General features: G+C 38.1%; 2 protein-coding genes across 4 annotated transcripts in view; one reads left to right on the forward strand and one right to left on the reverse strand.

Annotated features, from left to right (window-relative positions):
* The window catches only part of ERN2 (endoplasmic reticulum to nucleus signaling 2), a 32439-nt gene extending 29497 nt beyond the window's left edge, over positions 1 to 2942 (forward strand). Inside the window, exons 22-23 of one of the 2 annotated variants that reach the window (XR_012470685.1) lie at positions 4 to 124; positions 2344 to 2942. Coding sequence is in view for 1 of the 2 variants with exons in the window: in XM_074196251.1 (XP_074052352.1) it covers positions 4 to 42 (39 nt within the window). In the remaining variant the exon portion in view is untranslated. Of the gene's footprint in view, positions 1 to 3; positions 1207 to 2343 lie in introns of those variants that run through there. The other variant, XM_074196251.1, reaches the window with a different exon arrangement.
* Positions 1 to 12366, reverse strand: part of PLK1 (polo like kinase 1) — a 77149-nt gene that overhangs the window by 7439 nt on the left and 57344 nt on the right. For both annotated transcript variants that reach the window (XM_074196257.1, XM_074196256.1), the window contains one exon: positions 9859 to 10078. In XM_074196257.1, the coding sequence (XP_074052358.1) occupies positions 9859 to 10078 (220 nt within the window). The remainder of the gene's footprint in view (positions 1 to 9858; positions 10079 to 12366) is intronic.

Raw genomic sequence — 12366 nt, forward strand, 5'->3', positions numbered from 1 at the left:
CAGGAGCTGGCCCCTGATGATGTTCCAGGGCCCCAGGACTAGGTAGACATAGTCTTAGTATGAACCTCCCCTCGACTGCAATCCCCCATTCGACCTAAGTGGAGATCCTGTTACACCTCCGGAGGTAAACTTGTTCTGGTTCTGGGTCTAGACATTTGGTTGTAGGGGAATTCTGTATCAGATGTGATGGTGTCCAGGTCCCCTCTTTTGGGTGCTCTTTGCAATAGGGACACACTTGGTCAACCTTTGGGAGGGCAAGATGGTTGGACGTCACACTGAAATATCCCCTCATGGCATTCCTGGGATGTCAGGAATTTGCCATTGGCCTGTGTTTCTGGATATGTGTTAAGATTGTCAGTCTGGAAAATTCTGTTGCGTTTGTGTGATCTGTGCTTGTGCCTCACCTGTCTTTATGTGTTTAGATTATCTATTTACTTGTGTGTTTGGGTTCCTCTATTGATTTGCTAGATGGGGAGAAAAGTTCCCCTAAAATTGTCCTTGGGTTGCCTCATTTAAATTGCTGCTCTTTATTATTTTGGGCAGCTAGATTTTTAGGCATCTAATGCCCTCACTGGCTCTCTCCTTGAGCCTGCTTCCTGCCTGTGTTACAGTGCATAATTTGATCCCTCCCTCCTCACCTCTGTGAAGGATTTTTAAATTTTTATTTAAAAAAAGGAATGGATTTTGATATGAAAGCAATTTCTAGGTAAATGTTAATTTTATTATGTTATTATTGATCCTATAATGTGCTAATCTAAAGATACATGTAAATTGAATTAAGGGGTTTGTAAAGAATATGTTTGAGTTTGGATTCTGATATTTTATGGCCCTTCCAGAGTCATGGGAGTCAGGACAGATTTGAGTTATGTGTTCTTAAGCTTTAGAAAAACTAAACAAGAGGAAGTTAATATTTTACACTGATTGGAAAGTGGATCATGTATTTGGGAAGAATATGGAATATGGAATGAGTAACAGTAAAGGTAAAGAATTAGTACATATCAATTTGATATCTCAAATTGTGAGGAATCTCCAATTCCCAGAACATAGAATGTTATAATATTAAGAAATACTGTCAGTGAAGATAGAAAGTTTATAAGTGAGAGCACTGAAAAGTTAGAATTGCACTAATAAAGATAAAAAGAATTTACAAACTTTTTAGGATTTTGCAAGGCAAATGGGGTTAAGTGGCTTGCCCAAGGCCGCACAGCCAGGTAATTATCAAGTGTCTGAGACATGATTTGAACTCAGGTACTCCTGACTCCAGGGCTGGTGCTTTATCCACTGCGCCACCTACCCGCCCCTGAATTTACAAACTTTTTAGGCTTTTGGAAAAGAAAATGATTTAAAACTAATTTGAATATGACTTTTGGAATTTAAGAGAAGTATGAAGAAAATCTTGTAGTCATAAGAAGGCATTTTTTTTAACAACAATTGGTCTTAAGAATTCTTTGTATTTTAAAGTTTTATGGAATAAAGGAAACATGCTGTGTACAATTAGTAAACTTTGTATAAGAACAATTTAAGCTATACTTTTTGAGATTTTAAAATTGTTTTGTAATAACAAATGAATTGAAGCTTCACCTACCACATTTGTAAAGATTTTGTTATGAAATACCTTGCCAAAGGGTTATAGTTCTCAAGGTCCTTTTGGCTCAGAAAATTTGTGAAAGGCTTTGTTTTTCACCTCAAGTTAATGAAAGGGAATACTGATATGTGAGATCAGTGTAACTGATCAGTATAACTGTAACACTGCCATAGGTAATAAGTGTACATTGGGCTTTTGAAATTAGTGTGTATAGAGGATCTTATTTTTTTAAAAAAAATTTTTTTTAAGTTTTTGCAAGGCAAATGCGGTTAAGTGGCCTGCCGGAGGCCACACAGCTAGGTAATTATTAAATGTCTGAGATAGGATTTGAACCCAGGTACTCCTGACTCCAGAGCCCATGCTTTATCCACTATGCCACCTAGCTGCCCCGGATCTCATTTTGTTTGAAAATCGAAGTGTATTTGGAAGAGATAAAATAAGTTACAAAGCAAAAATTCAGAAGAGGTTTGAGTGTAAAAAATACTTAATTATAAGGTTAACTTTAAGAGAACCTGTTGTTTTATGTTGCTTTAAGAGAATGAGATATCAGCATATTCTGTTTCATGTAGGTTAAGAATTTAATGTTTTCATTATATCTTAACTGCAAGATACCCCTTTCCAATGGGTTTTGGAAAATGATTAGGAAATTAAAAATTATGTAATCCTAATTAGATGACTTATCAGTAAGAATGAAGGGTGTTATCAAACATGTGATCTGCTTGTGGAAATATAACATATTACTGTTTTGTTAAATTTAGAGCCCTCAGCCCCTGAATTTCCAAACCCCATCCCCCCACCCATCACCAGGTCCTGTCTTTTCCGCCTTGGAAGATTCCTTCGCTAGATCAAAAGGGGGGAAATACAAGAGCAGGGAAGGTAATGAACATTCCTAGACCTGTCTCCCCTTCCCGCTGAACCAGCCTACTCCCCTCTTGGAAGATTCCTTTGCTGAATAAAAAGGGGAGAAGAGGGTAGCAGGGGGATGGTGGGGAACTGGCAGAAAAAGTCTTATCTCAAATACAATAGAAAGAGAGACAGGAGCTCAAGTGCTTAAAAAGGGAAAGACCCCTCCACAGGTGGGATGTGTGATTGGGAAAGGAAAAAAAAAATCTAAGATCCAGGGGTTAAGAGACTCAGTTATTGAAAGGAAATCACACTTAATTAATAATATCTGCTGGCCATGTGGCCTGAATGATGACTCTCATTGTTTTTAAAGTTTCTGAACTAGAGTTTGGGGTTTTAAAAGAGGGATACTAGTGTTGTAACATTCTGACAAAATTTGTACAGAATGGGAGGAAATAAATAACCTAGATTGTTAAATTAGTTTGGGATTAAACTATTTTAACACTATTGTGACTTTTGCAAGGAGTTATGTGATTTGGGATTTTAAACTATTATAACACCTTTGGGTTAAAGAAAAGTGGTATTTGATTACTAAGAAGAGAAATACCAAGGTCACCAGGGATGTTTACTGATGTCTTTTGGGGAAAAGCTCTAATTGGTTTTAATGTTAAGTTTAATAATGCTAACAATTTTATTTTTATTTTGGATAGAGCTTTTGGAATGTGAGTGCTGGATTCTCTGTATAAGGTACTCTAAAGTTTTTATCAAACTTAACTGTTGGGAAGTTAGTTGAATTGTAATTACATTGGGGGTTTAAATGTGTCATATGTATGAGATAGGATTCTGAGAATTTGGGTAGAAACAAAAGTGTAAAGAACATGGGATATTCATTTTGCTTTTGTTCTAAGGGAAATGTGATGTTTAAATAAGAATCTTAATGTTTAATGTATATTAACAATGCATTTTAATTTTAAAGAAGTTAAGTATGTGGACTTCTCTCTTAGTAACTGAAGACAGCTGATGGGGGGCTGTGCACAAATTGCAATTGTGGGCCCTATTTGTTAAAGCCTGGGATTAATGTGAGTGTACAATCTAGTAATTTGTGTGTTACTCTGATACTCACAGAAATTAATAATGCATGTTGAAAATTTAAGGCTACCTAAGATGTTTTAATGGTTTTAAAGAATTCTGAAAAGTAAATTGTGTGTTAGGGGGCAGCTAGGTGGTTCAGTGGATAGAGCACCAGCCCCAGAGTCAGGAGACCTGGGTTCAGGTCAGGCTTCAGATACTTAGTGATTGCTTAGCTGTGTGATCTTGGACAAGTCGCTTAACCCAATTGCATTGGGAAAAATAAGCATTTGTATGTTGAAGATGGATAGTAGGTAAACAAGTTTATGAATAGCAGTTTCTAGCTATGTCAATTGGGAATATTTTGGATCTATATATGTATATTCCAAATCAGTGGTTGTTTGCTTTGAAGTAAAAGCACTATATAATATAGGAAAGATAAACACAAGATAATTTGATATTTCTCTGTGCGATCTCCTGGACAAAGGAGGTAAGATACAACAGGCTAGAAGGAGGTTTCTCTAGCCAAGGGGAATCTGATATACCATCTTTATATACAAATAGAGTAGATATGATTTCAGACAAAGGGATGGCTCTAGTAAGAGGTAGGAGACAGGCCTGTAAGGCCAGTCATAGTTAGAATACCTGGTTTTAGGCAAGGACCCAGGAAGGATAATGCTCTAAGACATGATGAGCAGGATGGTTTCTGAAAAACCTGGAAAGGCTTCTGATGCAAATTGACATGAACAGAACCAAGAAAACATTGTATACATACACATTGACAGCAATATTGTTTAAGAATGAGCAAATGTAGAGGTGGCTAGGTGGCACAGTGGATAAAGCACCGACCCTGGAGTCAGGAGTACCTGAGTTCAAATCCGGCCTCAGACACTTAATAATTACCTAGCTGTGTGGCCTTGGGCAAGCCACTTAACCCCATTTGCCTTGCAAAAACCTAAAATAAATAAAGAAAGAAAGAAAGATAGAAAGATAAAAAAAGGCCTTTTTGACTTCTGGTCAAGATGGGGGAGAGACAGGCAGTTCTAAAGTCTCCTGATCTTTTCCCCAATCTATCATATGAAACAAACTTTTTTTTTTTTTTTTTTTTTTAGGTTTTGCAAGGCAATGGGGTTAAGTGGCTTGCCCAAGGCCACACAGCTAGGTAATTATTAAGTGTCTGAGGCCGGATTTGAACTCAGGTACTCCTGACTCCAGGGTCGGTGCTTTATCCACTGTGCCACCTAGCTGCCCCTGAAACAAACCTCAACAGAAATCCGACCCACAAAACCCAGAAAAAAAAGCCAGGAGAAAGAACATCTATCTCAGGATTTTTCTTCTGCAGTCTTGGGTGAGTTCAGTGGATGAGACCGGATGCAGAGGGTGGATCAGCCCGGGATCAGCCAGATTTGCGGCTGAATCAGAACCCAGGAGTCTGAGGGCCCAAGAAATGGACCTGCTGGATCAGTGGTGGGGCTAGAGTGCGGGGGCTTGAGTCAACTAGGGAGCAGAGGCATTGGTGTTGGTAATGGCCCTCTGAAGCTTGCCTACAGGGCTGGGGGGAAGAGTTCCAGTGTAGGATAGCAGGGGACACACCATCCCTGGGCTCCTCTAGTCTGAGGAACTGAGTCCATGCCTCCATTGAAGCTGAGGCCTCTTCCCAGAACAAACAATCACAGACTACTTCTGCCTCAGGCACAGGTGTGAGAACCAGCCCAGCTGACACTAGGAAGAAGGATGACCTCAACCCAGGGTAAAGCTCACCATTGACTGAAGGCAAAAGGATTCAATAGCTCCAACCGCTCCCTTCAAGCTAAGGGAGAAGGCCTCAATCAAGGTCACAAACAAGCCAGAGAAAGCAAACAGCACCTGCTATTGGCCAGCCAGGAAACTGCACTCAGTGAGTAAAGCCTCTAGGGGATCCCAACACCAAATCCCTGTGAACCAGCCCCTCCCCAACTCAAGGTCTTAGCAAAATGAAGAAGGGTCAGTGGAAAGGTGGATCTATAGAAAAAATTTTGGAAGGAAACAACCCTAACTCAGAGAGACCCAGAACCTTTGAGGAGAATATGATCTGGTGTCCAGTACAGAAAGACTCCCTTGAAGAATTAAAGAAGGAGTTTAAAAATCAATTGGAAAATTTGGCAAAAGAAACCCAAGAGAAAATTAAGACCTTGCAACAAGAAAACAAATCCTTAGAAAATACAATTGGACAAATACAAAATGAGAATAAATCTCTCAGATCATCAATTGGGCAAATGCAAAAAGAATAATTCTCTCAAAACCTCAATTGGTCAAATGGAAAGCTCTTTTAAAAATAGAATTGACCAATTGGAAAAGGAACTGCAAAAGATTAATGAAGAAAACTCCTCCCTAAAAAAAAAAAAGAATGGAGTCTGCAGAAACTAATGACTTCATGAGATAGCAAGAGCCTGCCAAACAAAATCAAAAAACAGAAAAAATAGAAGAAAATGTAAAATACCTCATCAGCAAAACTACTGACCTTGAGAATAGGTCAAGAAGGGGCAACCTGAAAATTATTGGACTTCCTGAAAACACTGAAGAAAAAAAAAGCCTGGACTTAATATTACAGGAAATTTACAGGAATATGAGGAAAATTGTCCTGATATCATGGAACCAGAGAGCAAAGTAGTTATTGAAAGAATACACTGACCCCCTCTAGAAAAAGATCCTAAAATGAAAACACCAAGGAATATTGTGACCAAATTCCAGAACTATCAGATAAAAGAGAAAAATCCTGCAAGCAGCCAGAAAGGAACACTTTAAATATCAAGGAGCCACAGTAAGGATTACACAGGACCTGGATGCATCAACATTAAGGGCCTGGAATGAGATAAGGGAGCTTGGAATGCAGCCAAGAATCCACTGTCCAGCAAAGCTGAGCCTTCTCTTCCAGGGAAAAAGATGGACATTTAATGAAATGGAAAAATTCAAAAAATTCCTGATGAAAAGACTAGAGCTAAATAGACATCAAACAGGAGGTTCAAGAGACATAAGAAAAGGTAAAAAAAAAAAGGGGGGGGCCATAAAAGTAAAAGGAAAAAAAAACTGCTATCCAACAAGTTGAAATTAGCTATATCACAGCATGGGGAAAAAGATTCTCATAAATCTTGAGAATTGTAACTCTAACAGAGAGAATATACCTAAATATACCTAGCCAGAAGTGATGGACATTCATGACCTATCCATGAGACTGCTATCCAATGGGATGTAACTGACTTTAACCCCATTTGTGAGAATGACTCTAATAACTCTCAAGAATTTTAACTCTATTAGAATGTACTTAGCTAGAAGTAACAAATACTCAGAATTTTCTATGACTCAGATAAAATGATCTAAAAACCACTACCTCCTTAAAAAAGGGGGACAGGAAGGAGATGGGAGGAGGGAGGGGATTGAATGGGGGTAAATCTCATTACACTAAGAGGTACAAAATACTTATGGTAATAGAGGAGAAGAAGGGAGGAGATGAGAAACACTGGAATCTTCTTCTCATCAGACTTGGCTTAAAGTCAACTTACACATACTTAAGTTAACTTAGAAAACATCTAACCTTTCAAGTATTAAAAAGGGAAAAGGGGAGTGGGGAGGGAGAAAGGGGAACTAACAAAAGGAAGAGAAGGGAAAGGGGAAAGAAAGGGGAGGGAGTGCTATAGGAGGGCAAACACACTGAAGAAGGTGATATTCAGAAACAAAATACTGGGGAATATGGATAAAGGGAGGGGAAAGGGGGCAAAAATACAAACAGAGGTCAGATAGTATGGAGGGCAATAAAGAATAAGTTATCATAACTTGGAATGTGAATAGGATGAACTCTCCCTTAAAATGTAAGTGAATAGCAGAACCCTACAATATGATTTCCTCTTTCAACACACTCAATTTGGATCAATGTACAACATGGAAATAAAATAAAGACTGACAGATTGCTTTTAGTGGCGGGGGGGGAGGGAGGTAAGATTGGGAGAAAAATTGTAAAACTCAAATAAAATCTTAAAAAAAAATCACTTGTACAAAAATATTCATAGCAGCCCTGTTTTTGGTGGCAAAGAATTGAAAATTAAGTGAATGTCCTTCAATTGGGGAATGGCTTAACAAACTGTGGTATATGTATGTCATGGAACACTATTGTTCTATTAGAAACCAGGATGGATGGGAATTCAGGGAAGCCTGGAAGGATTTGCATGAACTGATGCTGAGCGAGATGAGCAGAACCAGAAAAACACTGTACACCCTAACAGCAACATGGGGGTGATGATCAACTTTGATGGACCTGCTCATTTCATCAGTGCAACAATCAGGGACAATCTGGGGCTCTCTGCAATGGAGAATACCATCTGTAGCCAGAAAAAGAATTGTGGACTTTGAACAAAGACCAAAGACTATTACATTCAAATTAGAAAAAAAAGAACCCTATCTTATTATGTAATTTTGCTATCTCTTATTTTTCTTCCTTAAGTAAATGATTTCCCTCTCATCACATTCAACTGAGATCAATGTATACCATGGAAACAATGTAAAGACTAACAGACTGCTTTCTGTTGGAGGTGGGGGGAGGGAAGCAAGAATGGGGGAAAAAATTGTAAAATTCAAAATAAATAAAATCTAAAAAAAAAAAAAGAATTGGAAATCAAGTAAATGTCTTTCAATTGGGGAATGGCTTAGCAAACTATGGTATATGTATGTCATTGTTCTATTAGAAACCAGGAGGGAAGGAATTCAAGGAAGTCTGGAGGGATTTGCATGAACTGATGCTGAGTGAGATGAACAGAACCAGAAAAACACTGTACTCCCTAACATGGGGGTGATGTTCAATCTTGATGGACTTGCTCGTTCCATCAGTGCAACAACCAGGGACAATTTGGGGCTGTCTGCAATGGAGAATACCATCTGTATCCAGATAAAGAGCTATGGAGTTTGAACAAAGTTCAAGGACTATTCCCTTTAATTTAGAAAAAAAAAAAAACATATCTTATGGTCTGATCTTGTTATCTCTTATACTTTTTGTTTCTTCTTTAAGGATGTGATATCTCTCATCACACTCAGTTTGAATCAATGTACAACATGGAAACAAAATAAAGACTGACAGATTGCTTTCTGTGGGGGTGGGGGAAGGAAGTAAGATTGGGAGAAAAATTGTAAAACTCAAATCTTTAACAAAAAAATTAAAAAGGACTTTTTGCTATTAATTGCTTTCATAGATAGCAATTCTCCCCATCTCCTCCTCCACTTTACTGTTCAGATAGTCAAAAAAATTGTCAAAGAAATCAATGTTAAAATGTAATGAGTATGCATTTCTCTACATTTAATTCATTTAAATGAAGATTTTATCAAACACTTCAAATATATTTGTGCTTTAATCATTTCACTTAATTCCTAACAATGGGATATTCAGGTATTTGACTGAACCAGAAAACAATATTTGAAAGAACCCTTAGGGGCCAAATCAGTCTAAACCATATTTTTTTTAGTAGATTCCTACCTTGGGCTCTGTGACATTTTTTCAAGAAAATATTTTGATGACATTTCAACATAACTAATATGCTTTCTAATCCACTATTTTATTTTATACATTTAAAAACATTATTCTGAAGTGGGGCCTAGAGACATCACAAGTCTATCAAAGGGGTCCAATGAATAAAAAAACATTAGAAACTCTTGCTTTATAGGAATCCTATCTAACAACAAAGTTATGTTTAGTTTTTGTATTTTTTTAGGTTTTTGCAAGGCAAATGGGATTATGTGGCTTGCCCAAGGCTACACAGCTAGGTAATCATTAAGTGTCTGAGACCGGATTTGAACCCAGGTACTCCTGACTCCAGGGCTGGTGCTTTATCCACTACGCCACCTAGCCACCTTTTCTTGAAGACACTCTCAAAAGATTTGAATTTGAAGAGGGAGTTTTCATCATTTTCATCTTAGCTACATTTAAAAACAGTGATTTACTCTTGTTTTTATAATTTTCCCTGAATGGGGAGTGATGCTTGATTTTTCCAAGTTTAGAGTCAATGTTGAGGGAAAACACCCACCCTGGAGGACCTGGAATTAAGGGCTAATTTAGACTCCCTAGTACAGAGTAAACCTGTCATCTGAGCTAGGTACCACCTCCCACCAAAATTCCAGTCTTTCATCTCAAGGTTAACCTCAAGCCTATCTCCTCTTCTTGGAAAGGGCAGAGAGATTATTTGGCCAGCAAAAGCTGCTCCCCCCGCCCCCGTCCTGTTCAAACACCTCAATGAGACCCCACCAATCTTGGGGTTGGGTTCATAAAAACATAAAAGATCTTTGGGTTGAAAAATTCTGTCCTTGGGCCAGAGCCCCAGGTCTGCCTATTCACTTAGCTGTACCTTTATTGAGAGCTGTGAGAGGCTTCCGAACTCCAGATTCCACACTGTTAGGTGCAATGGAGAACCTTGGTGGGATTGTAAGACAGGTAGTGGGGAGCCGGGAAGGAATGTAGCCAGAAGAAAAGAACTCATCATTGAGAAGTTCATTAATGGTGGGTCGGGAGGCAGGGTCAGAACGAAGCATCTTCTGGATGAGGGAAGCAGCCACAGGATTGATGTGCTAAAACCCAAAGGAGAAGACAACCATGAATGAATGGCAAGTGTAAAATATTAACACTTTACATTTATGTTTATACTCTCTTTGATAAAAACTGCTGGGAAATTGGAAGTTAATATGGAAGAAACAGATTAGATCAACACTTCACAGAAGTTCAAGGACTAGTTTACCTGTCAGATCTACAGAAAGGGAAGCAGTTTATGACTAAGGAAGAGATGGAGAACATCAAGAAAAACAAACTAAATTATTTCGATTACTTTAATTTAAAAAACTTTTACACAGAGAAAACCATTGTAACCAAGAACAAAAGGAATATAGTAAACTAGAAAACAGTCTTTACAACTAATGTTTCTGACAAAGGACTCATTTCTTTTTCTTTCTTTTTTTTAGGTTTTTTCCAAGGCAAATGGGGTTAAGTGGCTTGCCCAAGACCACACAGCCAGGTAATCATTAAGTGTCTGAGGCTGGATTTGAACTCAGGTACCCCTGACTCCAGGGCTGGTGTTCTATCCACTGCACCACCTAGCAGTCCCAAAGAACTCATTTCTAAAATATAGACAACTGAGTCAAATTAAAAAAAAAAGTCATTCCCCAATTGACAAATGGTCAAAGGATATACAAAGGCAATTTACAGATGAGATCAAAACAATCCATAGTCATGTGAAAAATTGCTCTAAATCATTACTTCTTAGAGAAATGCAAATTAAAGCTTCTCTGAGGTACCAACTCACACCTCTCAGGACTGGCCAATATGACCAGAAAGGATACTGATCATTGTTGGAAGGGTTGTGGGAAATTTGGGACATTTACATTGTTCGACGGAGATGTGAATTCATCCAACCTTTCTGGAGAGAAATTTGGAACTACACCCAAAGGGCAACAAAAATGTGCATATCCTTTGATCCAGCAATACCACTACTGGGTCTATAACCTGGAGAGATGATGAAAAAGGGTAAAAACATCACTTGTACAAAATTATTCATAGCAGCCCTGTTTGAGGTGGCAAAGAATTGGAAATCAAGTAAATGTCCTTCAATTGGGGAATGGCTTAGCAAACTGTGGTATATGTATGTCATGGAACACTATTGTTCTACTAGAAACCAGGAGGGATGGGATTTCAGGGAAGCCTGGAGGGATTTGCATGAACTGATGCTGAGTGAGATGCAAAACACTGTATACCCTAGCAGCAACATGGGGGTGATGATCAGCCTTGATGGACTTGCTCATTCCATCAGTACAACAGTCAGGGACAATTTGGGGTTGTCTGCAATGGAGAATAACATCTGTATCCAGAGAAACAACTGTGGAGTGTGAGCAAAGACCAAGAACTATTACCTTTAATTTATATAAAAAAAAACCCAAGACAAAAAAAAAAACTGATACCTTATTGACTGATTGTGCTCTCTTATACTTTATGTTTCCTCCTTAAGGATATGATTTCTTTCTCATCACATTCAATTTGGATCGATGTATGCCATGGAAGCAATGTAAAGACTGGCAAACTGCCTTCTGCGGGGGTGGTGGGGGGTGGTGGGAGGGGGTAGGGAAGTAAGATTAGGTGTAAAACTCAAAACAAAATAAAATCTTTAAGGGGAAAAAAACAAACAAACAAAAAAAAAAACATGGCTTAGCCATACCAGATCTAAAATTATATTATAAAGCATCAGTCATCGAAACTGCCTGGTATTGGCTAAGAAATAAGAGTGGTGGATCAGTGGAACAGACTAGGTGCAATAATAGCAGGAAATGATTATAGTAATCTGCTGTTTGATAAATCCAAAGAGTCCAGCAACTGGAATAAAAACACTCTCTTCGATAAAAACTGTTGGGAAAATTGGAAGTTAGTATGGAAGAAACTTAAATTAGAACCAACACCTCACACCCTATACCAAGATAAGATCAAAATGGAAACAGGATTTAGACATAAAAACAATATTATAAACAAACTAGAAAATCCAAGGAATAGTTTACCTGTCAGATCTATGTAAAGGGAAGCAGTTTATGACCAAGGAAGAGACGGAGAACATCATTAAAAACAAACTAGATAACTTTGATTATACTAAATTAAAAGCTTTTGCACAGACTAAACCACTGTAACCAAGATCAAAAGAAATGCAGCAAACTGGGAAACAATCTTTACAACTGTTTCTGACAAAGGACTCATTTCTAAAATATACAGAGAACTGAGTCAAATGTTTTTAAAAACAAGCCATTCCTAAATTGACAAATGGTCAAAGGATATGCAAAGGCAATTTACAGATGAGGAGATCAAAGCAATCCATAGTCATGAA

The sequence above is a fragment of the Macrotis lagotis genome, chromosome 8 (genome assembly GCF_037893015.1).
Source record: "Macrotis lagotis isolate mMagLag1 chromosome 8, bilby.v1.9.chrom.fasta, whole genome shotgun sequence".
Lineage (NCBI taxonomy): Eukaryota > Metazoa > Chordata > Mammalia > Peramelemorphia > Peramelidae > Macrotis > Macrotis lagotis.